This window comes from Didymosphaeria variabile (genome assembly GCF_027946475.1).
Source record: "Didymosphaeria variabile strain IMI 356815 chromosome Unknown scaffold_5, whole genome shotgun sequence".
NCBI classification, from domain to species: Eukaryota; Fungi; Ascomycota; class Dothideomycetes; order Pleosporales; family Didymosphaeriaceae; genus Didymosphaeria; species Didymosphaeria variabile.
Genome location: NW_026611624.1, coordinates 1472453 through 1499005, shown reverse-complemented (window position 1 = coordinate 1499005; position 26553 = coordinate 1472453). Strand labels below are relative to the sequence as shown.

Below are 26553 nucleotides of genomic sequence, written 5' to 3'. Positions count from 1 at the left end.
GTCGAGCGTTTGAGACTCCAAAACTCGCGCTTATATGGCGAAGGCCGGAACTTGTTCCGGCCAAGGCCGCATATAATTCCGGCCTTTGATAACAGATACGTAATCGCAAGATCACTCGATCGTCTGCTAGAGATACTGTCGAATCTAGCCCGAAGCAACCCTCGAATGCCCGGCCTTACCCTCGCCAACGTCAAGCAACCCCACCGAAGTGATAGGGCCGCATCGTCGCCGCCAAGACTCAGGACAAAGAGGGGCCACATGGGCATTTTCTGCTGTTTTAATCCTGATGAGAGCTTTTTGTAAATCGATATCTCATGGGTTGTTATTCCTTTTGTCATTCAATTTCCCTTGTTTCGTTGGAAGTGTGTTTTCCTTGTCAGGGTTGGTAGGTGAGGAGGGCCACTTCATGATATACTGTGTATACCCAAGATGGTATATCGAGCGGTTTCTTCTCGTGCGATCCACAATGGAAGGCCGTCATATCACTGAGTATCATATACGTGTAGGAGTCTATGGCGCGGTTCGAACCGTTCGCGAACGTCTGTAGGCATGAGGTGATGCCCCTCGCGGATCATCACGTAGCTGGCCGTGCATCGATTGCCGGAGAGGCATATTGAATGAAGAGCGGTATTATCTTTCGCATCGCGACAAGGTTTCCATGGTGAGCAACGTCTAATTTTCGACCGTAGTCGTGATAATGAAGTGGTTGTCACTCCTGGACCGAATAGCCGCGCGCCAGGCCAACAAGGGCGTCGCTAATCAGCCAATCAGCGCTCGATTTTCGAGATCGGGAAGCGACGAGCCTCCCCTCACACTTCCACATAGCTACATTGACGCGTATTGGGAGATGTCTTCGATTGAGTCCCTAACATGGCCGAGTATTTTTAAGCCTGATGCATGGAAACTGGTCGCCTGAGGAGCTGCGCCACAGCACCCATGTTATGAATCAGCCAGCGCGATCTTCGTCCCATGGTTAGAGTCATAACTGCGCGTGGCCTTATCTCATTTGCATGCGACTTCCATCGTATAGCTTCCTCACAATCTACGTACACCGCTCTGTCTCGAAACTAAATCTGTCTCTCTACACCACAGTGCTGATTTGACAAACTTTATCTCGTATCGTATCATTGCGAACACTTCAGCGACCTCAGCTGGTTGCGCAGCCGTTGGACTTTTGAGAAGCTACGTATAAGTCAATTGTTGCCTACTCTCTCTAATCATGGCCACTTCTGAAACAAAGTCGACGCTTTATCCTAAGATCACCACCCACATCAAAGAGGTGAGTCTCCGCGCTCTGCATCACACTCCATACGATAGCTCACCAAATCCAATTTTCCAGGTGATCAAGACTCTCAGATATAAACTTCGCAATCCAGACAGCCCTGAACAAGAACCTACACTCGAGCCTATTCCTATCGTTGGTACCGTCAAGCTCCACGGCACCCATGCAGACATCCTAGTTACTAGTGACAATATCATTATCCTGCAATCCCGGAATAATGCGGTGCTCCTTAAAACAGCAGATAACTTGGGTTTCGCAAATGCTATGTCATGGAAGCAACCTACGATTCTCAGGCTTCGTGATCAGTTCTTAACCCGTTGGAAGGAACTAAACCCCAACAAAACTCTGAGCACCGAGCTGCCCATCACTATAGCCGGCGAATGGATCGGCGAGAAGATCCGAAAAGGTGTTGCCATCTCCAGATTATCCCGTCGTCTCGTCATCATCTCCGCCAAGATCAACGGCGCTTGGGTCACAGACAACGACTACGCGGACATCGAAGCCCCAGAAGACGACATCTACAACATTTCCCGCGCAGGGACCTACCATTCTATTCTCTACCCAGAAGAACCGCACAAGACGATCAACGAACTCGAAGCCCTCGCCGACACTATCGCCGCCCACTGCCCTTTTGCAGAAAGCTTCGGCATAAGCGGCGAAGGCGAAGGCTTAGTTTGGAAGCTCGTGCCCTACATTTCCGACTCCGATCTCTGGTTCAAGACGAAAGGTGGGCACTTCAAGCCTACTTTTACACCCGCCCCGAAGAAGCCGCCGGTGGACCAGGCTGAAAAATGCGAGCTTGCCAAGGCGCTGGCTAAATCATGGTGCTCGGAGCAACGGCTGGAACAGGGCTGGGATTACCTGAGGGAGAAAGGCATCGAGCAGAATATGAAAGGGATTGGAGCTTTCCTGAAGTGGGTGCAGGTTGATATTCTGACGGAGGAAAAGGGTTATGTTGCGGAGCACGGGGTGGACGAAGAGCTACTGAGGAAGGAGATCATCGGGAGAGCGAAGCCTTGGTATCTGGAAAAATATGCTGCTGTGCGATAATCTTATATTTGTCCTCAGGCAAAGGGACGGGACGATCATACCCTACGTTTGTTGTCGGACAGTGGTGCGCTTAACAACAATAAGACTCCTTTCTCAGAGACCTCCGCCCTTGTCTATACGTGATCTATTAATTCAGACAAAAGTTCGAGGATTCCTACTGTCAAGAGAACTGGGATGAGCTCTAAGCTATGATACGCCCGTTCGCATTCCCTTTTCTTGCTAGGTAACAGATTACTGCTCGCAAAGTACTGCACGACGTCTTTGAATCAAAGTCGCAGAATCGGTGCCTACACTACGCAAATGTATTAGTGAACTGAATGAGCTCTTTAGCGGATAGGTATTAACCACTTAAACAAAAGTTGGAGGTCACTGCAAGTGTGAAGGGCGGCATGACCGAGGGCGGGATAGCCAAATTTACCTAAGAAAGGGCGGCGGAGCCAAAGAGGAGCCTGAAGTTTCCACTCTCGAGCGTTTTTCATTGTCTGACCAGTGACGGGACGCTGTGTTTGGTACGAGAGCTCCCGCGTTGTATGCTGTGGTCTTGCAAAGATCTTGTTCTTGAATCCTCAGCATCACTTCGCCTCCCGTACGATCAAACTCCACCACGTCGGAGTTGAAGCAATACCAGTCAGAATGTCTTGACGACAATGACATTCAATCAAAACAAGCATCGACATAAATACGGTCACCAATGACAGCTTGATATCTCGCCTGGACGAAAACCTAACACCGGCCTTCATGTTCTTACATCTATTTTGGACCGCGACGCGCCGAGGACCCCAACTCTTTTGGAATTTGGATGCTTGTTCGAACCGCACGATACACCGAGAACCAGGCGCAACCCGATGCACACGATGCCATTGTTGTGATTATTCTTTTGACCTACAATGAAAGAGCTTGTGAGAAACATGTCGGAAGTCTCATTCAAAGTGAATACGCCGTGTCGACTCGAACGATGTAGCTCGTAGCGACACATCGATTACGGCGAGATTTTTAGAACGCTCCTCTCGTATTTTCGCGGGCCATGGCAACCTGGTCGATTTCTTCCTTGACGCCTCCGACTGCGGCGGCTCGATCTCTCATACGCGCCTGAAGAATGCCACTTCACCCATTGCATGTACGTAACTGTACCAACTCCTGCTGTCGCTTACCTACCTAGTACAGAGATGCGAGGGGAATCTGATGGGGGTTTGATGATGGAGCCGCTTCGTTGCGGCAACGCTTTTAGTCCGCCCAGTCCCTCGGAAGGCGTTGACCGTCAAGCTCCTGCACCTTCTGCTCCCATATCGATAAAAGTCTCGACCTCTGTCCCACGACGCCCCTTCAACCTCGGTAACTCGTACGCCTTGCGTGTTACGGCCTGCCCAGCATCAGGAGGATACCCGCACTGAGGGTCGGACCCGATTCACTTCTGTCGCTTCCACATTGATGGAACAAATGGATGGCCGCTTGGCTGGCTCCAACAGCGGACCACGCATACACGTTTCCGATCCCAAAAGGGTGGTGCATCCGACATTCCAGGTGCGAGCGATGTCGAACTACAACAGCTACCAGCACAAGGCCGGTCCTAGCGTACGAGTGCATGACCACACCAGCGGACCATGTTTCTAGCGAGCCGCACCAGACTAGAGCGCCATCTCACCCACTACTGAGCGCCCAGCTCATGGTCGTAGAGGCAAGCTTTTGAGGCATGCGGCGATGGCGCCACTGCGATCGGATGCGCCGTGGCTTGCTTTGGCCGTTTCGCTGATCACACGTCTATCAGCCGGCTTGTCCATTTGCATTCCCAATAGTCATGGTGACATGTACACTTTTGCACTGGTAGTCCACATGTGCAGGCTCTCATGCACGCGCTGCCAGCCTCGCGAAGTACTGGCGGACTGTTGGAGGAAAGATAACATGCAGAGAACGTTTCGCTCCACAAAGACCGGACGCCCCGGATCCACACCTCCGCGTAACGTGATGGCACGACGTTTGCCTCGCTAGGCAAGATGTGGAACCAGACCCGACAGCCAAGGTCGGGTCCGCTTTGAAAAGCAAGGCACGAGTCACGACAGCCTATGGTTCGCAGTGTTTGTTTCAAAGGCCTGCGCGTGGGTGATCGAAGACCAGCCGCAAGCGGCACCAGGCGAGCCATTCCCCGCGTGGCACACAAATTGAAGATTACAAATTGAACATGTGGTGGTGTTCGTTGACCACGACGAGCATCAAGTCGCAGCCCCCTTACTCCGTATACCTATGGTACTACTGCTCGTCTGGGAGTCGGACCCACCCTTCTTCTGCCGCATGCAAGCCAAAGCCCTTGCCATATAACCCGGCTGTGAATGACTTTGCAGCATCGCAGCACTGCTCTGGATCATGTGGGAGTTCTGATGCTTTGAAGGTTGTTAGCGCGCCGCATGTGACCAGCGCCTCAGCACTGCAGATTCGAAGCGCTTACGTGAAGAGGCCGTGAGCCCGGCCCTGGGAGTCAAGACTGCACGTGGGCAATTATTGGATCTTGGGTTCCTGATGCTGTAGCTAAAGCACATTTCGACTGGGGTGCATCGCTTTGAGGTGTCGGCTCAACGGACGCAATCCAACCCCGCCCTTGCGAACTGCGACGCCCGCCATCCACCATGCACGGAGAAAGAAGACAGCGGCGTGTCTCCCTTCCACGGGTAATGGAGCCGCTCAGAGCGGCCCGCGCACCGACACGCGTTGAATTGATCCGTCTGTACGGCTCGCCTGCATGTTGGTTAGGCGGGCAACACCCATACCTTCAGCATTGTCTCTTATCTCTGCCTGGAAACAAGACGAATGCGGTAGCTTCCGCTTCTGTGCTGTCGCCCACTTCCCCGCAAAATTTCCCGTCTGGTCCTCCCCTCCCGCGAAACGCGCGACAAAACGGCGCAGAAGCTGGGTAGCAAGGCCCTTCAGGTAGCTCATCAAGCAGGAGCTCGATAGCCTGGTGCTCGGTGCCGTCGGATTGCACGGAGGGCTTCTACAAGCATTCTAGCCAGCTTGGCCTGTCGCTCTTGCTTGTCTTGGGAAGGATGCGGGGATGCTCTCTGCAACAGGGATGGCTTCCGCTAGCGCTGAGGTCGCCCACGGGGAAAATAGCCTCGGCCCTCATTACCCCGGATCCATTATTCTCCACCAACAGCGACGCGCCCGCAATGAAGGCCGGCGCCACAACGAGTTTAGCATGCGGGGACTTTGGCGCGTTCGCATCGTGCGCCCGGCGCATAGCTCTGTGCTGGGGCTAGCGGCTGCTGCTGTCGTGCCCTACTTTACCTGCCCTTGCCCCCTCCACTCACGCAGCCCATCTGCATCCCACTCCCGACCGTTGGGCACATCAGAATGGCAGCTACCGCAGACCAGGACCTCGAGTCCAAGATCCAACACAATGTGGACCACCACGACGTGTACGAGGAGAAGGCAGGCATCAGCGCCTTCAAGGCGGGTGCCATTGAGGCAGAGAATGCCGAGCACAACATGACTGTCATGGAGGCCGTCAAAGCCTATCCCATGGCCTCGTTCTGGGCCTTTGTCATGTCCTGTACCATTGTAAGCTCCCTTCAAGCCCTCGATGAGCATTGCAGCTGACCGCCCAGATCATGGAATCTTACGATGTCTTCCTCATGGGCAACTTCCTCGCCCTGCCTTCTTTTACCCAGGATTTCGGCGTGTGGTCTGAGGCCCACGGCGAATACATCGTCGTCACCAAGTGGCAGTCGGCATTGCAGGTTTCTGGCCAGCTCGGTGCCCTCATCGGTGTCTTCCTCGCCGGTCCCTTGACCAGCCGCATCGGATATCGTTGGGCCACCTTGACCGGACTCATGCTCCTGAACGTCTTCATCTTCTCCATGTACTTCGCCAAGTCGCTGCCCGTCATGTTCGTCTCTCAGCTACTCGAGGGTATCCCGTGGGGCATCTTCATTGCTAACGCACCTGCGTACTGCTCTGAGATCGTGCCAATCAAGCTGCGCGCTCCTGCCACGCAGATGCTGCAGATGTTCTGGGCCGTCGGAAGTATCATTGTCGGCGCTGTGACGTACCATTACAACGATGTCAAGGGTCCCTCTGCCTACAGGTCAGTCATCTGATCCATACTACAAGTCGTTCACTGACCGAAGCCAGGATCCCAATTGCGCTGCAGTGGATGTTCCCCACTCCCCTCGCTATCCTCATCTTCTTTGCGCCGGAATCTCCCTGGTGGCTGACTCGCAAGGGTCGCACCGAGGAAGCTGCCAAGGCAGTCGAACGCCTCGGAAAGAGGTCTCAAGTCAACTCTACCGAGACAGTCGCCATGATGAGGCGTGTCATTGACCTTGAAAAGAGCGAGAAGAAACCCAACCACATCGAGCTTTTCAAAGGCACCGATCTCCGCCGCACGCTTATCGTCTGCTGTGTTTACGCCGCCCAGAATCTTACTGGTAATCTCATCGCCAACCAGGCCGTCTACTTCTTCAAGCAGGCCGGCATGGGAGTCAGCACTGCTTTCGCTCTCGGTCTCATCACATCCGCCCTGCAGATGATTTTCGTCATGCTCTCGTGGATCCTGACGACCTACTTTGGCCGCCGCTCCATCTACCTGTGGGGTTCGGCCGCCAACTTGACCCTCCTCGTTGCCCTCGGTGTCGCGGGCTCGGTTGGTGTCAGCAAAGCGGCGAGCAACGCGCAAGCCTCTCTTGGTCTTATCGTCTCCGTGCTGTTCACTCTCGGCCCGGCTCCCGCTTCGTGGGTCATCATCGGAGAGACATCTGCCATCCGTCTCAGGCCTCTCACCACCGGCATGGGTCGTGCCACCTACTACATTGTGGAAATTCCTTGCATCTTCCGTAAGTTACTCATTGAAACCTTTCAAAGATGCTCAAAGCTAATGCCATGTGAACAGTCGCCTCCTACATGCTCAACCCAAACAGTGGCAACCTCGGCGGCAAGTGCGGTTACGTGTGGGGTGGTACCGCGCTCGTCTGTCTCGTTACTGCTTGGTGGGGTCTTCCTGAGATGAAGGGTCGCTCGTACCGTGAGATCGACATTATGTTCAGGCGTCGCATTCCTGCGCGCCAGTGGAAGAAGACCGTCATCGACGTCAACGACGACGAGTAGACATTGTATCAGTCGCCTAGCTGAACATTGAAAAAGGAAAGAGGTGGAGACGTGTGATCCGCGTTGAAAGTAAGAGTGGGAGAGGAGAGTGGACGTTTACGTACTTGTAGATACTTGTTATACCACACCCTACTACACCACCTCTCGCCGAAACATGTGAAGTTCTCACTGCCATTGATTTGCTTGTCATCTACCAGGGGCAATGGCTGCTAGTTGTCACAGGGACGACTTCCTTAGTCAATGTAGTGGGAAGGAGCGTGGCCTGTGGAACAACCTCGCGCTAGACCTATGTAGGCGGCTCGCCTATCCCAAGTCTTCCACTCCTCCTGATTACAATCCGTTCCTACTATTTTCTCTTTACGCTTTCTGACGGGCTCGCGATTCTCCCGCCCTTGTAGCTTATGCGTAAATTGTTCGCATTGGTCAATTTCATTGAAAGAAACAGTATTGACAAGAATGTCTACTTTGACAGTTGACCCACACCGGCAAAAGGTCATACTGGCAGGATAACCACAAGTCATCTATTCAGTATTTCTTTACGGCTTACGGCAAGAGTGCAAAAAAAAGTCCCCGAAACATAAGCTACGCTTCCCATCAATACTCCAGACTCGAATACTTCACATCATCGCAATGGGACGCTTCTTAGATTGGAAAAGGGCTCTACGATACGTTTTCAAGCTTTATGCGTAAGTGGGGTTGCGATTGTTCTTCGATGGAGTTCTGATCGATATCACTCGCACGTATGAGGCCCTATCAGGTATTGATCTCCCAAGCACTCAGCGAAGCGAACCCCGAGTACAGTAAGCTTATCGATTGTTGTTGAATTAACGATTCAAAGAGTCTTATCGAGTCCTAGTATACCAAGCTTCTATTAACATGGCCGCCAAGGCATCAACCGAAGCAAATCCCAGTCACAAAAAGTATCGAATCGGCTATTGCTTAATCTACCCGTAACAGGACCAAGGGTAGCGGCTAAACCAATATACAATCAACTGCACTGGTGCGATCCAGAATTGGCAGCTCACAGCTTTCCAATTGCAAAGGGCATATGCGTGCCCGATGCAGTAGCCCACGGCAAGTATTATTCCGACAACACTATACTGCGACACTTTGTATAAAGATTGAGGACCATGATTGTGTTGAAGTGCAACCATTGTAGTCCTTGACCAAATTTAAATCGCAATGAAGCTCACGGTCGCTACAGCTCTCGCCGCACTGAGTGGCACTACGCTCGCTCACGGTGGTGTAACTTCCTATCTGATTGACGGGAAAAACTATACAGGGTAAATCCATCCGTCATGTCTCCTTCGCGCGCACTCGCTAAACGATCGTCAGCTACGTGTGGTCCGACCCGTATGAAGGCCAACACGACCTGATCCAGCGCTCATGGCACATGAACCCCCTGAGCGATCCCGCCTCCACAAATATAACCTGCAACAACAAAGGAATCACAGTACCCGGCACCTTCCACGCCTCTGTAACAGCCGGAAGCTCGATCCGAAGCACTTGGGTAACACCCGACGGCTTCGGCTGGCCCCACACGCTTGGCCCCGTCGTCGCATACATGGCCTCCTGCGGCGAGGACTGCACGACCATCACCGACACTAGTACCCTCAAATGGTTCAAGATTGCGGAAGAGGGGCTGCGCGACGGGTACGCCATTGGCGAGGAAGACGGCTGGTTCCAGAACGATCTTTGGGAGAATAGGAGGACGGAGTACTGGAACGTGACTGTGCCGAAGGATTTGAAGCCAGGCAGGTATATGATCAGGCATGAGATTATCATGCTGGAATTGAACCCAGTTCAGTTCTACCCGGACTGTGCGCATTTAGAGGTCGCAGGTGAGGGGACGCTTGTGCCAAGTGATGAGTATCTGGTGCAGTTTCCGGGGGGCTATAAGTTGACTGGTAAGTGGTTCAAGGGGACACGAAGTTGTTTGATTGATACTGACTGTGATGCAGATCCTGGCATCGCTGTCTCTGGGAAGGTTCGAGGTGACCTGACGACAAAGGTGCGTACTTATACCGGACTACTCCATACTTTCGTGCCATGACTGACTGTACGATCAGAACTATACCGTACCCGGACCGAGGGTTTGGCAAGGCTAATGAGAGCAAACTTTGAAGGGAAGGGAAGAGTTACGAAGGCCTGATCACGACACCTTAATGTAATGTTGAACGAAATTGCTAGATCTGACTTTGCAAGATGATAGAATTCTGGACTGGAAAGACCTCGCGCAGTATGTGCACACGTGAGCACATTGAATTTGAACTTTTTCTTAGACTCGCGCATTCGATCGTGCTACGTGATACTAAGCGAAGCAAATGTACTTAGGCGTAAGAGAACAACCACTATCTGATACATCGATACCAGCTCGATGTTCACATTCAGACGACTAGTAATGGAGCCGGAGATAGGACAGAAAGAAAATCATGAGGTAGTTGAGACGGGGAAACCTCGAATGCCACGTTAGTTAGAGAATTGATTCGTAGAAGCTGATCAATTCAAAGAAACCTAAACTTCATTGTTATATTTCCCAGGAACTACCACGCTTCCAGGCTCTCCTCAATCTTAGCTAACGCTTCACTGTTCTGTCCACCAATTCTCAAGATGTTATTGAAGTGCATCTACGGCGACATCATTGACCTTAGTATTGTGATGCTTACGACGTGGCAAGTGCGGATTTAGCTGCCTCACGCCAGGTCAGGTGAAAGTGTGGAAGTTACAAGTCCAAAGTCATTCTCAAATTACACACCGTGCGGGCACCGTGGTGAGTCTCAAGGTGGTTGAGCGCGTGGTATTGGTCACCAGGGTCTCGTCGAGGTAACGAAAAGCTTCTTGCAAGCTGCAAACATGTTCTCGACGAATTCCTGTTCGAACTAAAAGCTGTCTTTGGCAGAAGCTGTCAAATACTAGTGCCAGTAAGTATGCGATGCGAGCAGAAGGTGATCACAGCGGCTAACGATAGTAGGGTTTGTCACTCCAGCGAGTGCAAATTACGCCTGGCGCCCTTAATAAATGCAAAAACCAAAGCAGCAAGAGTTGTTGAATTTTAATAGGCACCTAGAGGTATAGATACATGCAGTTCCACTGGGTCATGTGTTATCCGTGCCTGAGAGCAGCTCTACCAGTCTGCTTGGCCGGTACAACGATTCGTCTTAAAGCCAAAATACCGGACCCTGAACAATGGCGTCGTAAAACAAAACGAATAACGAATTGTGTACAATAACAACGAAGGCTGAGATACTAAGCGCTGCACGTAAGAGTAAGTTCAGTTCAATGCTTGCGGATATCGATCGAACTACGCCCCACGCATATCGAAGAGTAAGGTTCAAAGAAATAAATAATAGGATCTAAAAAGATAGAAAGCCGCCTAACAGACTCAAGTAGACGTGGGATAAGCAGATTCGCGGTAACGGTGCGGAATCGAACAGTGGGCTATGATGAAGGTCCGAGGAGCCATAATACATAAAGAGACTAAGATGAACATGTGTCTTTTAGAGACTAGGGCCCGTGAGGGGACGACCCATGAGGGGACGACAAGATGGGCGTGGGAAGAAGATAGTTTGCTCACCTTGCTCAGGGAATTTGAGGGTGATCCTATGTAAGATCAAGTGTATGCCTTCCAGGTCAAATTCTGCTAGACGAATAAACGTACCACTTGCGTTATCTGCACGTGTGGGATCGTCGTTCCAGATGTCTTCTGTCTAACTTGGCATAGATCTAACGGCCGCTGCAAGGCGCATACCAATGCTGTGGACCCTATCGCGGAGTGGCCCGTAGGCCAGGACCCACAGGGGTGATAAGGTTGTGTGCCTTGTGACCGGGTCGCGGGGTCAGAGGTGCTGGAGCATGGCGTGCTTGCGTGCAGATGACGTGCTGGCTTGGCTGTCGGCAGGTCTACGGGTAGTTTAAACAACATCACTTCATGAAGTTTTGACTATTTTCTCAATAACCATGTGCAATCCGCAAAATCGTAGGAGAAGCTATAACGTATCAGACTATGAAGACCCATCTACGTTGGGTAGTAAGAGCATGGAACAGTAGGCAATGAATTTCTCACGGCCTAGCGAAACATTACGGGTCGACATTAACGGGATCGGTCTCAGTGTTCAATTCCCTTTATTTGTTTGGTCTATTGCAAGAGATGACACCAACCAACGAAGAGCTTCCTACGAATCAGGAATTGCTGCAATAGCCTCAACCTCGATCAGGAAATTACCAGGCAGCTTCCCCACCTCAACGGCTGTCCGTGCTGGCTTCGGAGTTGGAAGCATTGCCGCATAAACCTCGTTCATGGCTGCGTAGTCACTCATATTCGCAAGGAACACCGTGGTCTTCATAACATAGTCCCACGAGGTGCCAGCCTCCTCGAGAGTGGCGGCGATGTTCTTAATTACTTGGGCCTGAAATTTATCAGCAAGAGTCAAGTAAAGGTTGCGACCTGAGACTCAAGATGCGTTGATATGAAGTCGAAATAGTACGTACGGTTTGTGCCTCGATCCCGCCCGTTATGATGGTACCGTTAACAGATGGTACTGTGCCTGAGGTATAGACTATGCCCTTGCTCGTCCAAGCTCCGCTGGCTATTCCTGCGGTCAACATAAATTCTGAGCTATATTCCGATTCAACTAACATAGTATAGGACCCTGCGTGCCTAAGTAGGTCACTACTGGCTGTTCTGCGAGCTTCGGTGTTGGCTTTGCAAGAGCAACACCTGCCACGAGTAGAAGAGTGGTAAAGATCTGGGTGAGTTGGACCATTTTGAGGAATCTGAGCGTCCAGAAAAGAGACAAGCTTAAAAGTTGTTTCGCGATACTGACAACAGGAAGCTCTTCGGTCTTATAGCTCGGACTGGCGCAGCTGCTCAATCCGCTCTAAAGCTGTTCTGCTCACCAAGACTTCCATCCACTACGCCCTTCGAATACATCCGAGTTCGCTCTATCATAACCAAGGCCCCATTCTATTGTTGAAGGCGCCGACCTCTGGGCATTTCTTGGTTAACCCGACGGCCAGGACCACGGCCAGCGGAGCCCTTCGCCGACGGACATCGTTATCTTGGTTCTCTATGTCACATCAACGTTGTGGAACGCTCCGATCGTACGAGTCAGACCCCCAATCTACACGCGCAACGCGCGCGCATGCTTTCAAATCCATTCCGCGACGACGGGGTGACAGCGGTGCATCTGTGGGGTCTACCTAGCGGGGGGAGACGTAGGCTGGGCCTCCAGGGTCTGATAACGTGCGGGCGTAACGGCGGGAGGGCGTATTGACGTAAGTTGAGATAAAGAAATAGTCGTATTCAAGTAGAGATAAGACTCGTCGTCTCAAAGATCCCTGGAAGGCTAGCGCAAGCAATACGGGTAGGAGTAACCTTGTGCAGTATCAAGGCTCGCTTCGAGTGCCACCAGTGCAATTAGCTGCATGAACCGACTGCCGACCCTGGCCCGAGATAATGGATCCCACTAATTCTCTGATGGAGACCCTAAAGCTGACCTGGATTTCTATTATTTACCCACGTGTACGGACCGTTATGGAAGCCCGGCCGAGATCTGGTCCTAGAAGAGCCGGTACTGTGGGGTGCTCACGCGGAGTTTAGCGTGCAGTGAACAGCGTCGTTCGGAACGGAGCGCACACTAAGGGCGTAAACCGCGAAGTGTAACACCTCGCACACTTCGCAGTCTTCAACACAGCATTGCCTTCTCTTACGCCGTTTCGCTTTCCACAATGACAGTCCAAGATCCAGGTGACCGGTCAATTGATCACCTCACAAATGCACCGCTGTGCTGAGGTCTTGCGTTGCGAGTTGTCGATTCGGAGTAAAAGATAACGAAGTTGCATCGGAGTGTCGATCTCCACTCATCGAAAAGACCTCACACTTCCCGCCTCCGCGCTACTGCGCACTGGCAAGCCATCCCGACTGCAGCCCAAGGATATCGAAGATGACCAGTCACCTGAGAGCGGGGTGCTTACAAGTCGGTACCCCATTTTCAATGCTATGGGTGCCTTGAACGTGTCTTGGCGAACTTTTGCAGTCTTATCGCGAGACTCTCAAGTCAGCACGGGCGTAGAAGTGTGGTAATGGTACGGCAGTGTTTATCGAAGGGCGTGCAATTGCCGACAAGCTCGGATCTTTACGAGGTTGATGTAGAATTGTTGACCGATGTATTTGCGATACCGGCAAGCTGGCTCTCTTGAAGATATACATATGAGTGCTGTGCGACGATCGTCTGACTTTCGACACCTCGTCAATTCCTTCCCTTCCGCACCCCCTTGTCGTCTCGAACCTCCTCCAAGATGAAAGGTGTTTTCAAAGCTTCGTCTGCTGTGCTCTCATTGGCAAGCAGCGTTGTAGCTGGGCCCCTCAACAGCCGCTCAGAGATCATTCTTTTCAAGGGCCCCTTCAAGGTTGCTTCTGACTCTGTTCACAATGTCCACATTGGATACGGCGATGATTCCTTTGAAGGAGATGTCCAAATTGTCTACGGAGCGTGTGACATGGCTGGCAGCCACGAACGACACCACGAGCTTGGATCGACCTTTTTCCGACGCGATGCCCGTCCAGAACGTTTAGTTTGGATTGTTCCCGATGAAGCTGTTCATGGAGGCTGTCTACATGCATATTCTGGATCCGCCCTCATTGGCCGTTCGGAACCCATTGCCATTACCAGTAACTACCAGAAACGAGAAGACATGTCCAAGATCTCAGACTGGAGTGGCCCATGGTTCGACGGCGTCGCTTATCTCCAGAATAAAGTAAATAGTGCGTCGTTCGTCGCGGTCGAGAAAAGCAAGAAGATCGCAATCGTTGGCGGAGGCATGTCCGGTCTCTTGACAAGCCATCTATTGACATCTGTCGGAATCAACGACTGGCACATTACTGAGAGCTCTCAGCGTATTGGAGGCCGTATTAGGACGAAGTACCTCGCCGGAACGACACCTGATCAATATCAATACCAGGAAATGGGCCCGATGAGATTTCCCGTCAGCACGAAATATACCGATACCAACGAGACGCTTGATATTAACGACCACAAGATGGTCTTCCAGCTTGCCGACACATTGAACAAGCTGAACGGTAACGATTCGACACTGGCAGTCAACTTCATTCCTTGGATCCAGGCAAGTCCGAATGTCCCAGCCAACTCCAATGGGTACAGGCTGCCGAACGGTCGCATCCCCAGTGCAGCCCAGGTTAAAGCCAATTCGAGTTTGGTACTACCTACAGCTAAGCCAGATGACTATGATGAAGAAGTCGTCACAAAAGCTGAAGACGCGCTCGCAGCCTTTTACGACGAGACCCCAGAGCGTCTCAGAAACGCATCCCAAAGCATCTACAAAGCTCACAAGGAGGCCATTGAGAGGGGCCTGTTCCACTGGTCCGAGGCTGCTTACCTGAGGTACCATCTGAACATGAGCGCCGATATGGTCGACTATGTCGCCGGCGCAGGCTCCGACCCCATGTGGGATCTTTACGATACCGTCTACTTTGGAGCTACAACCTGGCGAACTATCGACAAAGGTCTGGAATCGCTTCCTCGCGCTTTCTATCCGCACGTCCAGGACAAGCTTACTCTTGGTCGTAAGATTGATGGTATTATGTACAACAACGACACGGGCAAAGTTAGTCTCACTTGGCGTCAGGACCAGTTTGCTATGGAGCCCGAGAAAGAAGAGTACGACTATGCCGTGGTCGCAGTGCCTTTCTCCAAAGTCAGGACATGGAAACTCCCGCAGTACTCGTCTCTTTTGTCTCGGGCCATTCAAACGATGAATTACGCGCAATCTTGCAAGGTGTCTCTCAGATATAAAACTCGGTTCTGGGAGCATCTGGACGAACCTATCATCGGTGGTTGCGGTGCCGTGGACATTTACGGCATTGGCTCTGTCTGCTACCCCTCATACCAGATCAACTCCACCAGACCAGGTGTGATCCTTGCTTCATACTCCAGTGGAACTTCTGCGCGCTCACTCGCTGCATTGAGCACCGAAGACCACGTCGCCCGCGTTCAGCGAGCCATGGTCGAAGTACACGGCGACGTTGCTGCCGAGCAATTCACCGGCGCGTATGAGCGACAATGCTGGGAAGTTGATGAGCATCAGGCTGGCGCTTGGGCTGATCCCCTTCTTGGTCAGCAAGATCTCTACCTACCAGCATATTACAAGACCGAGGCCAACACGATTTTCATCGGGGAGCATACAAGCTACACGCACGCCTGGATATACTCGGCTCTTGACTCGGCGGTTCGTGGAACGACGCAACTTCTGCTCGATATGGGTCTTGTCGATGAGGCCAAGCAGATTGTAGAAGAATGGATGGGCCGGTGGATCAACCTGTAAAGGACATGACATAGATAGAAACGAGGAACGACTCATGAATAAATAATCGTATGACCTACACTCAGATAATAAACTCTGATTCAGAGGTTCAACATGCTTACAATTTTTGAAGGAAGGTTCTGCTCTTCTGATCCAGGCTTTAGCGCTTCATTATTCTAGGCTCGTAGAACAAAACAAGAATCTTGCCTAATCAAGGTAGCATATTCGCCCATGCTAAATGATCTTCCGAAGTGGTATAATTAGACTAGAGAATAGCTAGATTCGTCAGCGCATCTGTTTACTGTGCTAACACTAGCATTCCAAGGTTTTGTGCGTATTAACGACACGTGCTACAAGGCTTCAATATTAGGGTGTATTCAGCGGACCTCTCGAAAGAGAGGAAAGAAAAGTATGGGTGGAATGCAAGTACTTAGCCGGGCAGAGTGCTCAGTGGACAATGTGACAAAATGAATGACGTCACCATTAGTCCTTTCATACAGCCCAAGCAACAAGGCGAGGCCACGCTTAGGCACATCAATAAATTTTGCTAAGACTTATTATGCCCAAAAACTACACAATGGACGACGACTGGCAGACTGACGTTCTCACCTCTCGCCACATGCACAATCGCGTCCACAACAGACCCAATCGCCGTAATCGACCTTTTGACATCCACAAAACATTTGGAAGCTATACGTGCAAATGCGCTGCAGGGCAAGGCAAGCAGAATCAGCGAAATTCACAACAAGAGATAACGCTAGAGCTGTACCGCTTGAGTCCAAATGGAGCGGGTATAGTTGGCGAGTTCAAATTCCCTGGTGTGCTGGAAGCGGCAGTAATCCTCGCCGCAAGTCGGGCGAGCCTTGATTCAACCGTGAACGAGGTGGAAGCAGAGGCAATTGAAGATGATGACGGAAATGATGAGAGAGATGAAAGCCAAGGAGATGACGAGAGTGATGCGAGCGACGCTGAGGATCCCGAGAGCGAACGAGACAGTGAGGACCCAGCACGGTTCCGAAGGTTCGAGAAAAACAGTTTTCGTGCACCCAAGTTTTGGCTTCGCTGGAATGGCATAGTTGAGGGGTCTGAGGTGGTGACAACAGACATGGGCTACATCGTTTTTTCGGGGGCCGATTGTCGAAAGTTCAAAGGAACCATCACGTGCGGACCACTAGGCTGGAAAGACATTGCGATCAGTGGTCACAAGGTTGCGGGCAGAGGAGCATCTGACGTGCCAGTCAAGTGGGATAAGCAGATTGTGTGAGTTTGTACGCTACTCGGCAACAATGTTGTAATCTTGTGATCTGCTTCGTAGAGTGCTCTCAATCGCCGCCGATCATTAGTATGAATCGAAGACAAACAGCCAAGGCTGAATGTGGGTTGCACTCATGCATTTAGAGTTCGTGCAAGCGATTTTTGAGCATCGAAAACCGGGTTCAGGTCTTCAGCCCATTTACGGTCTTAGATACTGCGTAAAGTCCTCGTAACCAGAATAAGCCTCCGTGTCTGATTCACGTTTCACCATGAAAGACCAAATATTGATACGTTCATCAGAAAATGTTCTATTATCGTTTCAAGAGATTGGATAGCCTGGATAGCCTACTTGTCTTCAACTGTCCATGCTCGTCACAAGATCTCGCTGCGAAGGCCATATGTGGTATCGTAATGTTTGGAGTTCCTTAACGCAGATGACACTCGATGTCTGGGACAGAGCATTCGAGCCTGGACTCTGTGCGGTTCATCATATGAGACCTGCGTATAAGTAGGTCTGCAACGTTGATCTAAAAATTTCTTCACAGAATTGTATGAGTACGTATAATGACAGACGATCGAGAAAACGATCAAACAGTCATCGTCTCCCTTTTTCCTCCACGAAGCCTTGTTCATTTGACTCTCGTTTCCCTGGCATCGAAACATCTCAACATTCTTCTTCTATTCTTGCAACTCCCGACTACTTGAATACATCAATTCTAGGTCTCGACGCAAACTCCCGGTTCATCCGCAACATTGGGGTCAACGCGACTCATATCGCACTCCCACCCTTTCGGACACAAATGATGGCCTCTCGTGCCACAGATCTGTCTTTTACATTTACCTGGGCTGTCCGCGATTTCCAAATCCACGCCACTCATCTCGCAGATCCAGCCGTGACTGATGACGTGCACATCTTGTCAGCTTCTGGATTCGATCGGAACTATAAAGGCAAACAGAAAGGGATCAAGGTACATACGGGCACTGCGTTTTTCCGCGTGTGTTGCATATGTCCTGAATGCAGCGCCCTTCGTTGGCCGCACGACCGCTGCCAGTGTAGTCGCACGTGGAGTACACCGGACAGAAGCCGTTAGCGCAGAACCTGGGAATGCAAATTCCGCTTTCGGAGAATCTGAATGTGCGCGAGCAGTACGAGCCGATCGGACATTTGGCAAACTTGGGCCCGCACACCTTGGGTTTGAGGTCGATGATTCTCTGGGCACTCGCGCCAAAGAGACTGAGCAAAACAATGAGCGTCGCGCTTGTCAGCCTCATGATGGAGGACCGCCGCTTGAATGCTGGCTTTCCGATGCAGGTTCAATTGAATATTGTGGAGTAACAGAAGGTAAATCTAGTGTAAGGACATACTGCGGACTTTATTGCAAGCTTTATACTATTTCCATGCCACAGTCCAACAGCCTGAAGTTGCTGCTTTCGTCGGCGGTGACGAAATGAGTCTGCACAAAAGAAGTTATTGTTACAACTGCACATGAGCTATGTAACGGCGGCAGCATTGTGCGGCTCTTTGCTTGCTTTGTACTCTGCCGTCTCTTTTTATAGAAGGCTAACACGAGCCAGATATATAAGCACGGATATCTTCGTGTTGCATCAGGTTAAGCCGGAATTCTCGTGCGCTACGTGACACCAAGATTCCTTCTTTTGGGGAGATAAAAAAAATGCATGATAATAGATTGGCGATGCGATGATTCACTCCACCATACATCTAGCTCCAGTGCAGTCCAGTGCATGAGTTACCCTGACTTCTCAAGGGGATGCACTTTTCACCTCAGCCATTCAAGCTTTACATCAAAAGGTTCTCCTCTTCATGAAATACGTTCATTCTAGCATTAGGCTAGAGAGACGTACCTTGGTTGCCACTTGCTGTTCACTGTGTCTAGGATTTCATCATCCTGCCATACTACAACCGTGTCAAAACGTGGCAGTGCCTCCAGGGACGAGATCAATCATGTGCGCCAGGTTCCGGGAGACGGTATCTTCGTCGCGTGCCACTCGATGCATGCCAAAGATTGCATGCAATTTGACCTCAAACCTATATACACGAACAAATATACCCATATTTCAATAACTCCTGGGTAGCCCCAGCACCTTCTCCCCTACATAATTCAAGATCATCTCCCTACTAACAGGCGCAATCCTCGGCACGAGACATTCCCTAAACCACCTTTCAACGTCGTACTCGACCGCATACCCCATACCTCCATGCGCCAACACCGCCTTCTCGCACGCATTGAAGGCCGCCTCGGCAGCAACGTATTTAGCGCTATTAGCCGCGATACCCACGGCGTCCTGTCGGATACTCGCATCATCCTTCGACGCATCGTACAGCCGCGCCGCATGGTACGTCGCCAGCTTCGCAGCTTCTAGCCGCATGTATGCGTCCGCGAGCGGGTGCGCAACGCCTTGGTTGCTGCCTATAGGGCGGTTGAATACGTTGCGGTCGCGCGCGTACGCCGCGGCCTTTGCGAGCGCGGCGTATCCCAAGCCCAGCGCTTCACCGGCTAGCAGACATCGCTCCGCATTCATACCGTGCAGAATTATCTTGAAGCCCTGGCCTTCTTCGCCGATGAGCGAGGATGCGGGCACGCGGTAACCGTCGAAGAAAACCTCGTTTGCGTCGACGGCCCGGCCGCCCATCTTCCCGATCTTGCGCATGTCGAGCCCCGGTGCGGAGCGGTCGAGCGGTATGCAGAAGATTGAGAGCGCCTGGGATGGCTTCGCTGCTTCCTCACGAGGTGTGGTGCGCGCAAGTAGGATCATGCGGTCCGCGACCTGCGCGCACGTGATCCAGATTTTCTGCCCTGTGATGCTGTACGTACCGTCATCCATCTTCTTCGCAGCGGTACTCAACCGTAGGGTATCGAGGCCTGCATTGGGTTCCGTGACGCCAAAGCATGTGCGCCACTGTCCCGACACGATCTTGGGAATAGTCTCCTCGAGCATGGCCTGCGACCCGAATTTGGCGAGCGGCTGCGTCGCGTAGACGTTGGCGTGGATGCTCTGCGCGCCTGCCATGCCGGCCCCCGACTCTGCTATCGTCTGCATCATCATGGTTGCTTCCGAGATACCGAGACCTGAGCCTCCAAACGCTTCCGGGAGGGCGATGCCCAGCCATCCGTCTTTTGCGAGGGCCGCGTGGAAGTCCTTGGGATCCTGGCCGCTTTGGTCGCGCTCTTGCCAGTAGGTGTTTGGAAATTGTGAACATATTGCGCCAACGGCTTCACGAACCTCAAGCTGCGTTTGTGTAAAGCCTGTAGTTTCCATGATGCGTGTCCGTTGTGAGGTTGAGAAGGGCTGACATCGTCTTGATAGGTGCTTCATGCGATGTGATGGAGAGAGGGCTGCACGGCGCGCCGCCTTACAAAGAGGTCGCGACATCGGGAGTGACTGAAAATTGAATGTCGTCGTGTGCTCAGCATGAAAGTTGATGTCTGTTTTGCATAGCCGATTGATGTCTACTCTAGTACATGACATAACCGGTCGGGATCAACATCCGAACTTCGGCTTCGGCTTCGGCTTGCCGTGGTCGTTCATGATCTCGAACCATCGTCGAGTCAGAGATCGAGGAGCGTGCGAGACTGACAATGATGAGTATGTGTCTCCGCGTGTTGTCGAACTTATTCTTGAATGCCCTGAGGATGCCGATGCTCCGGTGACGGCCTCTCGATTGATCATCGGTGAAGATTGCCTTTGGCCGACAGACGACGCCTCCTTCGTGATCTACGCACCACGTATCCTCCAATGCGAGCCCATCAGGTTCTTATCACCAAGGAGCATACACGAGCCCCTTCGTTGTCGTTCACTCGCCTTATTTAGGCTGTCCGAGCTTGTCCAGCAAGGATCGCGCACCAATCGTCAACGCAGTGCGACTATCATTCTTGGGGTCTAATATCAGCAGATTTTTGATAGGGTCTACTATTCTTGGCCACTCTCGTGTTTTTGATGAACTTTGTGGGGTTCCCCACAATACTGTCGGCAATCATACTACCGGCATAGATGGCGTCTGCCATAAGTATAGGCGATGCCTAATCACACTATGGTGTCTCCACTTACTCCTAGAATCTGACCTTGATCACAACTAGATCCAAAATGTTCTACAAGTCTGCAGCCGTTTTGTTGTCTTTGATGGCTTGTAGAGGAGCGCTTGCTGGCCCTGACGCTGTCCATCCTCTGCAAGCACGCGCAAGCTGGTACAACACCTTTTGGACCGACACTGCGGCCAGTGTGAAATACAGCAACCTTGCCGAAGGTGCGTACTCCGTCACTTGGAACGGCACTGGCAATTTTGTAGGTGGCAAGGGTTGGAACCCTGGTTCGACTTCCAAGTATGCACTCCCGTTGTCGATGATTGTGTGCAGGCAGGAGCAATGCATCAGAAGCCTACTTCTAATTTCATGCAGAACCGTGAACTGGACAGGCTCCTTCGAACCCAATGGCTACGCCTATCTGACGGTGTATGGCTGGACAACCAACCCTCTAATCGAATACTACATAGTCGAGAATTACCACCCCGACCATGAGCCCGCCGCTCCCCCTGAAGGAGAGATGGTCACCAATCTGACCTCAGATGGCAGTGTCTACTCTGTGCGGACGAAGATGAGGGTCAACAAGCCATCAATTCAAGGGACCGCGACATTCAGGCAAATCTTCAGCGTGAGACAGGATGTGAGAAGTGAAGGCATGGTGACGGTTGGAAACCACTTCGCGGCGTGGAAGGGAGCGGGCTTGAAGACTGGAACTCATAACTATATGGTCATGGCCACGGAGGGAAACAATAGTAGTGGAAAGGCAAACATTGAGGTTCATTGAGGCGCTGAAATGATCTGACAGGCAGATCTCGATTTGAAATATATCATTTAGTAACAGCGATCACTGACTCCATCATTGACTCCATCATTTCAAAATCCATTGGCCTGGTGTTCGATGCGTGAACGTTGTGCTGGGGGAAGCTCCGATTATTTCGCATGTCGCCCTATTGCTTCAAGGATATGAATCCAAACACCAAGGCTGATAAACGACAAGGACGCTATAACACGTTCGCACTCTGTAATGCAAGTACATACGGCGCAGCCATGTGCATCATACCCTCCTTGGGTTTTCCTCATACACCCTCACGTCCAGGACCTTTCTTATCGCCCAGCTATGCCAGCTTACGATAATCGGTCCGCCTCTCCACAACGGCAGAACGTCATCTCGTCCACGCCTCCTCTTCGCAACTGTCTCTCCCCAATCACCGCGCTGGAACCGCTCAACGTCATCACGGCTCACAGTATGCGCTCTGGTAGATGCTGCCATTGCCCAGAAGCCTACGATGTGAGCCTGGTCAATCTTGTGCCCGAGGAAGCCTTTGCCCGGTTCCCGAGGAAGAAGCCCGAGCAACTCAGTGCAGGTATATTCGGATTTGTCGAGTTTTGCTTCGCGAAGTTGAGCGCGGCGTTGTGATAGGGGGATTCGCTCGATGTTGATAGGAGAGAGAATCCATGGGAAAGGCGTGTACAGTATGCGCAACGAGAGCCCGAGCAGAACCGCAGCTGGAAAGTCCAAGCCTAAAGATGCGGCAGCCTTCACCCCAGATAGAAATGTCAATCTGGGTGGATTCGTGGTAGTTGAGAAAAATAGTAGGTGTCGTTGGAAAGCGGTGTAGGTATTTCGTGACATTATGGAGCTTTTTGAGCTGTAAGACCCGCCTCTTCAGAATTGCGGCTAATTATGTCCTATGATTTCGGATGTTGAGATTCTTGTCATGAGAACCTAAATGCATTGCGCTGATGGATTCGTGACAATCATGCACATGACGTCACGACTTTATAGACTAGATCACCCCTATGCTGAACAGACAATCGTTACGAATCCCACCACGGATAATGGTAATGTACAAAGGTGCATTGCGAGATGCTTAGATGGGAATTTGTGAGATGCGATGCTATAAGCTCGGTAGGTCTGCCCAAGTGCCGGGTATTAGCACCATGCGGCAACAACAAATCTCCTCCAGCAGCTGCACTAATCTACAAAGGACCAAGTCTCTTTCCAATAGTCCATACAGGTGGATATTTCCTAGAGATGTCTCATGATCAGCTCGCGCTCAAATTCCGTTGGACTCGAGGTCTCGGTCAGCTCTTTACATGAATGAGAGGCATGTTCTAATCTCATGTTGGCTGAAACTTACCTAGCTTTCGCGCAAATACTAATAACAATATTTAGAGTATCGACCTGCATCCTCGACGAGCTTTCACAGTCCAAGTTCACCCGGCATATGTACATTGACACGCATGTTTTGTTTTCGACTATAGATACAAGCTATATCGTGTACCACGGTTCTATCTTAGGGATCACTACTCAGCAGAACACCAACAAGTCACATCAAAGCTATTCCCACGAACGTTGCCTAACAGCACGTGATCAAAGTGCCGAAAGAGAAATACAAAACAACTAGCCTACGGTTCGACACCTGGGCCAATATACAATTTTTCGGTCGTGCCCTCAACGCCCTTTCAAACAGTATTGCTTTTGGCCGTTCCAAAAAATGCTTTGATTATGTGTGCATAGTAGGCAGTCCCTGTCTAAATCATAGTTAAGTATTGTCTCACTGTTTTCGCACATTGAACAAGATTCGAACTCATCTTCACAATATAAGTACGCCCACGAAAGCAGCCTTTTAAGCGCTCTGGAAGTCTTGGTACAGACGCATAGCTCCCCCAGTCCTCGATTCCTGGTAGGCGGTCTACCTAATATAGCCAAGATGATTACCGTCGTGAAGCAAGTCGCCTCGATCTTCCGCTCAATCTTCTACGCCTATGTAAACAATGTGTCCTCCTATCCTGTCATAGCCATTAAGGTCTCGAAGCCTGATTCAGCCAACCGGTTCACAGTCTACGAGCCGGTAATCGCCTACGATAGACGCGGCGTCCCAGGCTACGCTGCAATTCCCGCCGACATGCCCGAGTCCATGAAACGCGCATTTTTGGCCTGGAATGAATGCGATTTGGTCGTCCAGGCTTTGCTTCCATCGCTCGAGGCAAAGCTCTCCGCGCGCATTCCGGGCGTGCGTGTGGACTGGCTCAACGTCGACATCGCGCCTGTATTCCTGTTCCGCAACCCTGACTCCGACGCTAACGTTCCAGACCCTACACACTCTTCCTTTCTGATAACGCTCCCACATAACCGTGGAAAGTATGTCGCGGATTTCACCATTGAGCAGTTTGGGTTCGGCGAAGAATGCTGGTTTCTGCCGTTCGAGGATTATATGACCAGGACGCGGGACTGCTTGTACGAGATCTACAATTTTGAGGAGCGGAATTTAGACCTTAAATTCACGTTTTCGGAAGATCGCATCAAAGGACAACGGCTTATGCGCAAGCTGGGCAGGGATCTGGATTGGGCTATCGCAGAACAGCTGGCTGAGAGCGATCGGGCGGCCGTTATCGACGACATGGCACGTCGAGCGCTGTACGAGGAATGGGTACGGTGGCGTGCGTACGCGTGATCGTACTTCCTTGTTAGGAGTCCCCTAGATCTGAGGTGGTCTGTGCCTTGTTTCGTGTCCGGATGGAAAGGATAATCGATGCGACGCGACGCGTACTAGTACCAGAGCTTTCTGGTCCACGTCAGCTGCTTTGTGAAGATATAGAGAATTAGCTTTGTGAGATATACCTTCACGGTAATTTGTGTTTCTCTATCGCTTTCCCTTTGTATGATGTGATGAAGGGGCAGCTTGACGTTCTGGTGCGCTGCAACGAAAGGGGCAGAGCAGAATCCGCGCATTACATTATCTATGTTTAGGAAATAGTGATATTGTGGTGTCGCTACCTCATTGGACCGTCATTTTCCTTGGCAACAGACGAAATGCGTTCGAAAGCTAACAGCTTTCCTTCATCTTTAAGTTTTGCTGGCGGCGGGCGTTCGCCCAAGCCACTGAGCCGGCTCTGCATGGTTGTTGGAGGAACCGGTCCGTCTCGCTCGCTTTCTGGCTCGCTCACTGTCTGCTGCGATGCCAGGGTGGTCAGGGCCCTCTCAGCTTTGGCCGAGCCGATGGTCAGCCAGTTGATGATGAGGACTCCCCAGCTCACTATGCAATCCTGGTTAGTTCGACTGGTTTATGAACGCAGACTGTGACTTACCGTCAAATGTACAAATTGTCAAGCAAATCCAACCTAGCTCACGCCCCCTCATGATATAGAACGTGACCATGTTGCCGACTGTGGGCAACATAACCAGTGTACTTCCAATGAGACATTTCCAGAGTAGAACCTTGATCGAATGATTCAAATTGTACATGTGCGGGCGGCTATATCGTAGAGTTGCCTCGCTCGCAGTGCTTCTTCCTTGGCTGGTAGGCTTCCTGAGTAGACCCGGCACAAGATTTACGCGGTGAAGTGACAGTACCGGACGAAGGAGCCATATGAAGAGCCCGGTGAGGAGGAAGTTGAGACCGATGTCAAAGCACATGAGCGGGAAGGCTACTTTGCGCGGCAGCCCAATGCGGCATCGACCATCTATCGGGGAGAGCTCGTCAACAGGAAAGATGAATCCGGTGATGGCGACCGATCCGAAGCCACCGCAGATTATGACCATTCCAGATATCCATAACCAATCTCGGTAGCGCCTCATGAAAGGCGCGCGCACAATGCGGGCGCGTTCCAGGAGGAATATGTAGCTACGCCGTTTATCAGCATCATTTAGCCCAGGGGTATGGAGTACACTGACATGGCCAGCTTGTTCGTGGTATAGAAAACTAGGCAGATGATGATAGCGGAGTAGCATAGATTAGAGGAAGCCAGACTCTGCCCGCTCTCAACCACCACTGTGGCAAAGATGAAGCATATGGCGAATAGGAAGAGAAATGATAGGATAATAGAGGTCAAGTTGTTCCTTCTCCTGATGTTGCGAGCCAGTGTCCTTGCGCGCAGCCCTACATGACATTAGTCAGTGTCGAAAGCCGCACCGCTCTCGCGGCATTGTTGGAACCATGTGCGATGCATACCAAATAAGAGCGATAACACTACTGCGCAGGATAAAGCCACAACTGTGTACACGGTACGAGCCCGACTCGTCTCTCCGGGCAAGAATATGCGCCCAGTCTGAGGATCGGTCATGACAACGCGCTCATCGCGCGTCTGTAATTGCTTCGCATCGCTGCACAGCTCTTGTCGTTGTGGTTGAGGTGCAGCCGCAGTAGAAGAGGCCGCTAGGAAGCATGTCCATACGATGAAGCGCGTGCAGCTGTCCATTGCATCGTGAGTAATGAGGGGGGTGAGCGTGAGATGGAAATGATGGAAGCTGCATTGTTATTGAAGACATTGTCGACAATCAATGGCACTATGCCATCACCCTAGCACGATCAGAGGGGAAACTTTGTCGCGGATGGGCCGTTATGTGACCAGAGGAGGTGGCAGCGGAGCGTCGGCCGGTTGGTCTGCGGGCCCTTCCGCGTCCATGACAGCACTAGTTTGGTCTCATAAGAGTCCGTGCGCTCCTGACCGTCTCCCCGCCCGTGGGAAGGTAGAGCGAGTGTCTGCAACTATCGATGTCATGCCTAAACC

General features: G+C 51.5%; 10 protein-coding genes across 10 annotated transcripts; 7 read left to right on the top strand and 3 right to left on the bottom strand.

The window, feature by feature from the left end:
* Positions 1-1219: 1219 nt before the first annotated feature.
* N0V89_006957 (uncharacterized protein) lies at positions 1220-2332 on the top strand (the record flags this gene model as incomplete). Its single annotated transcript, XM_056215723.1, has 1 exon — positions 1220-2332. One exon carries the CDS (start codon positions 1220-1222, stop codon positions 2330-2332), a length of 1113 nt encoding a protein of 370 aa, XP_056069970.1.
* A 3342-nt stretch (positions 2333-5674) lies between these two features.
* On the top strand, positions 5675-7426 carry N0V89_006956 (uncharacterized protein; the record flags this gene model as incomplete). The annotated part of the gene is made up of 4 exons (XM_056215722.1): positions 5675-5881; positions 5929-6407; positions 6455-7155; positions 7212-7426. 4 exons carry the CDS (start codon positions 5675-5677, stop codon positions 7424-7426), a joined length of 1602 nt encoding a protein of 533 aa, XP_056069969.1.
* Positions 7427-8168: 742 nt separating this feature from the next.
* N0V89_006955 (uncharacterized protein) lies at positions 8169-9479 on the top strand (the record flags this gene model as incomplete). Its single annotated transcript, XM_056215721.1, has 3 exons — positions 8169-8226; positions 8631-8709; positions 8762-9479. The coding sequence occupies 3 exons, from the start codon at positions 8169-8171 to the stop codon at positions 9477-9479; spliced, it is 855 nt and encodes a 284-aa protein (XP_056069968.1).
* Positions 9480-11598: 2119 nt separating this feature from the next.
* On the bottom strand, positions 11599-12189 carry N0V89_006954 (uncharacterized protein; the record flags this gene model as incomplete). The annotated part of the gene is made up of 3 exons (XM_056215720.1): positions 11599-11832; positions 11915-12012; positions 12063-12189. 3 exons carry the CDS (start codon positions 12187-12189, stop codon positions 11599-11601), a joined length of 459 nt encoding a protein of 152 aa, XP_056069967.1.
* Positions 12190-13723: 1534 nt separating this feature from the next.
* N0V89_006953 (uncharacterized protein) lies at positions 13724-15766 on the top strand (the record flags this gene model as incomplete). Its single annotated transcript, XM_056215719.1, has 1 exon — positions 13724-15766. The coding sequence occupies one exon, from the start codon at positions 13724-13726 to the stop codon at positions 15764-15766; it is 2043 nt and encodes a 680-aa protein (XP_056069966.1).
* A 556-nt stretch (positions 15767-16322) lies between these two features.
* Positions 16323-17009, top strand: N0V89_006952 (uncharacterized protein; the record flags this gene model as incomplete). The annotated part of the gene is made up of 1 exon (XM_056215718.1): positions 16323-17009. One exon carries the CDS (start codon positions 16323-16325, stop codon positions 17007-17009), a length of 687 nt encoding a protein of 228 aa, XP_056069965.1.
* A 2066-nt stretch (positions 17010-19075) lies between these two features.
* On the bottom strand, positions 19076-20278 carry N0V89_006951 (uncharacterized protein; the record flags this gene model as incomplete). Its single annotated transcript, XM_056215717.1, has 1 exon — positions 19076-20278. The coding sequence occupies one exon, from the start codon at positions 20276-20278 to the stop codon at positions 19076-19078; it is 1203 nt and encodes a 400-aa protein (XP_056069964.1).
* An 825-nt stretch (positions 20279-21103) lies between these two features.
* On the top strand, positions 21104-21823 carry N0V89_006950 (uncharacterized protein; the record flags this gene model as incomplete). Its single annotated transcript, XM_056215716.1, has 2 exons — positions 21104-21339; positions 21415-21823. 2 exons carry the CDS (start codon positions 21104-21106, stop codon positions 21821-21823), a joined length of 645 nt encoding a protein of 214 aa, XP_056069963.1.
* A 1930-nt stretch (positions 21824-23753) lies between these two features.
* Positions 23754-24497, top strand: N0V89_006949 (uncharacterized protein; the record flags this gene model as incomplete). The annotated part of the gene is made up of 1 exon (XM_056215715.1): positions 23754-24497. One exon carries the CDS (start codon positions 23754-23756, stop codon positions 24495-24497), a length of 744 nt encoding a protein of 247 aa, XP_056069962.1.
* Positions 24498-24816: 319 nt separating this feature from the next.
* N0V89_006948 (uncharacterized protein) lies at positions 24817-26241 on the bottom strand (the record flags this gene model as incomplete). Its single annotated transcript, XM_056215714.1, has 4 exons — positions 24817-25079; positions 25174-25667; positions 25718-25922; positions 25995-26241. The coding sequence occupies 4 exons, from the start codon at positions 26239-26241 to the stop codon at positions 24817-24819; spliced, it is 1209 nt and encodes a 402-aa protein (XP_056069961.1).
* Positions 26242-26553: the final 312 nt, after the last annotated feature.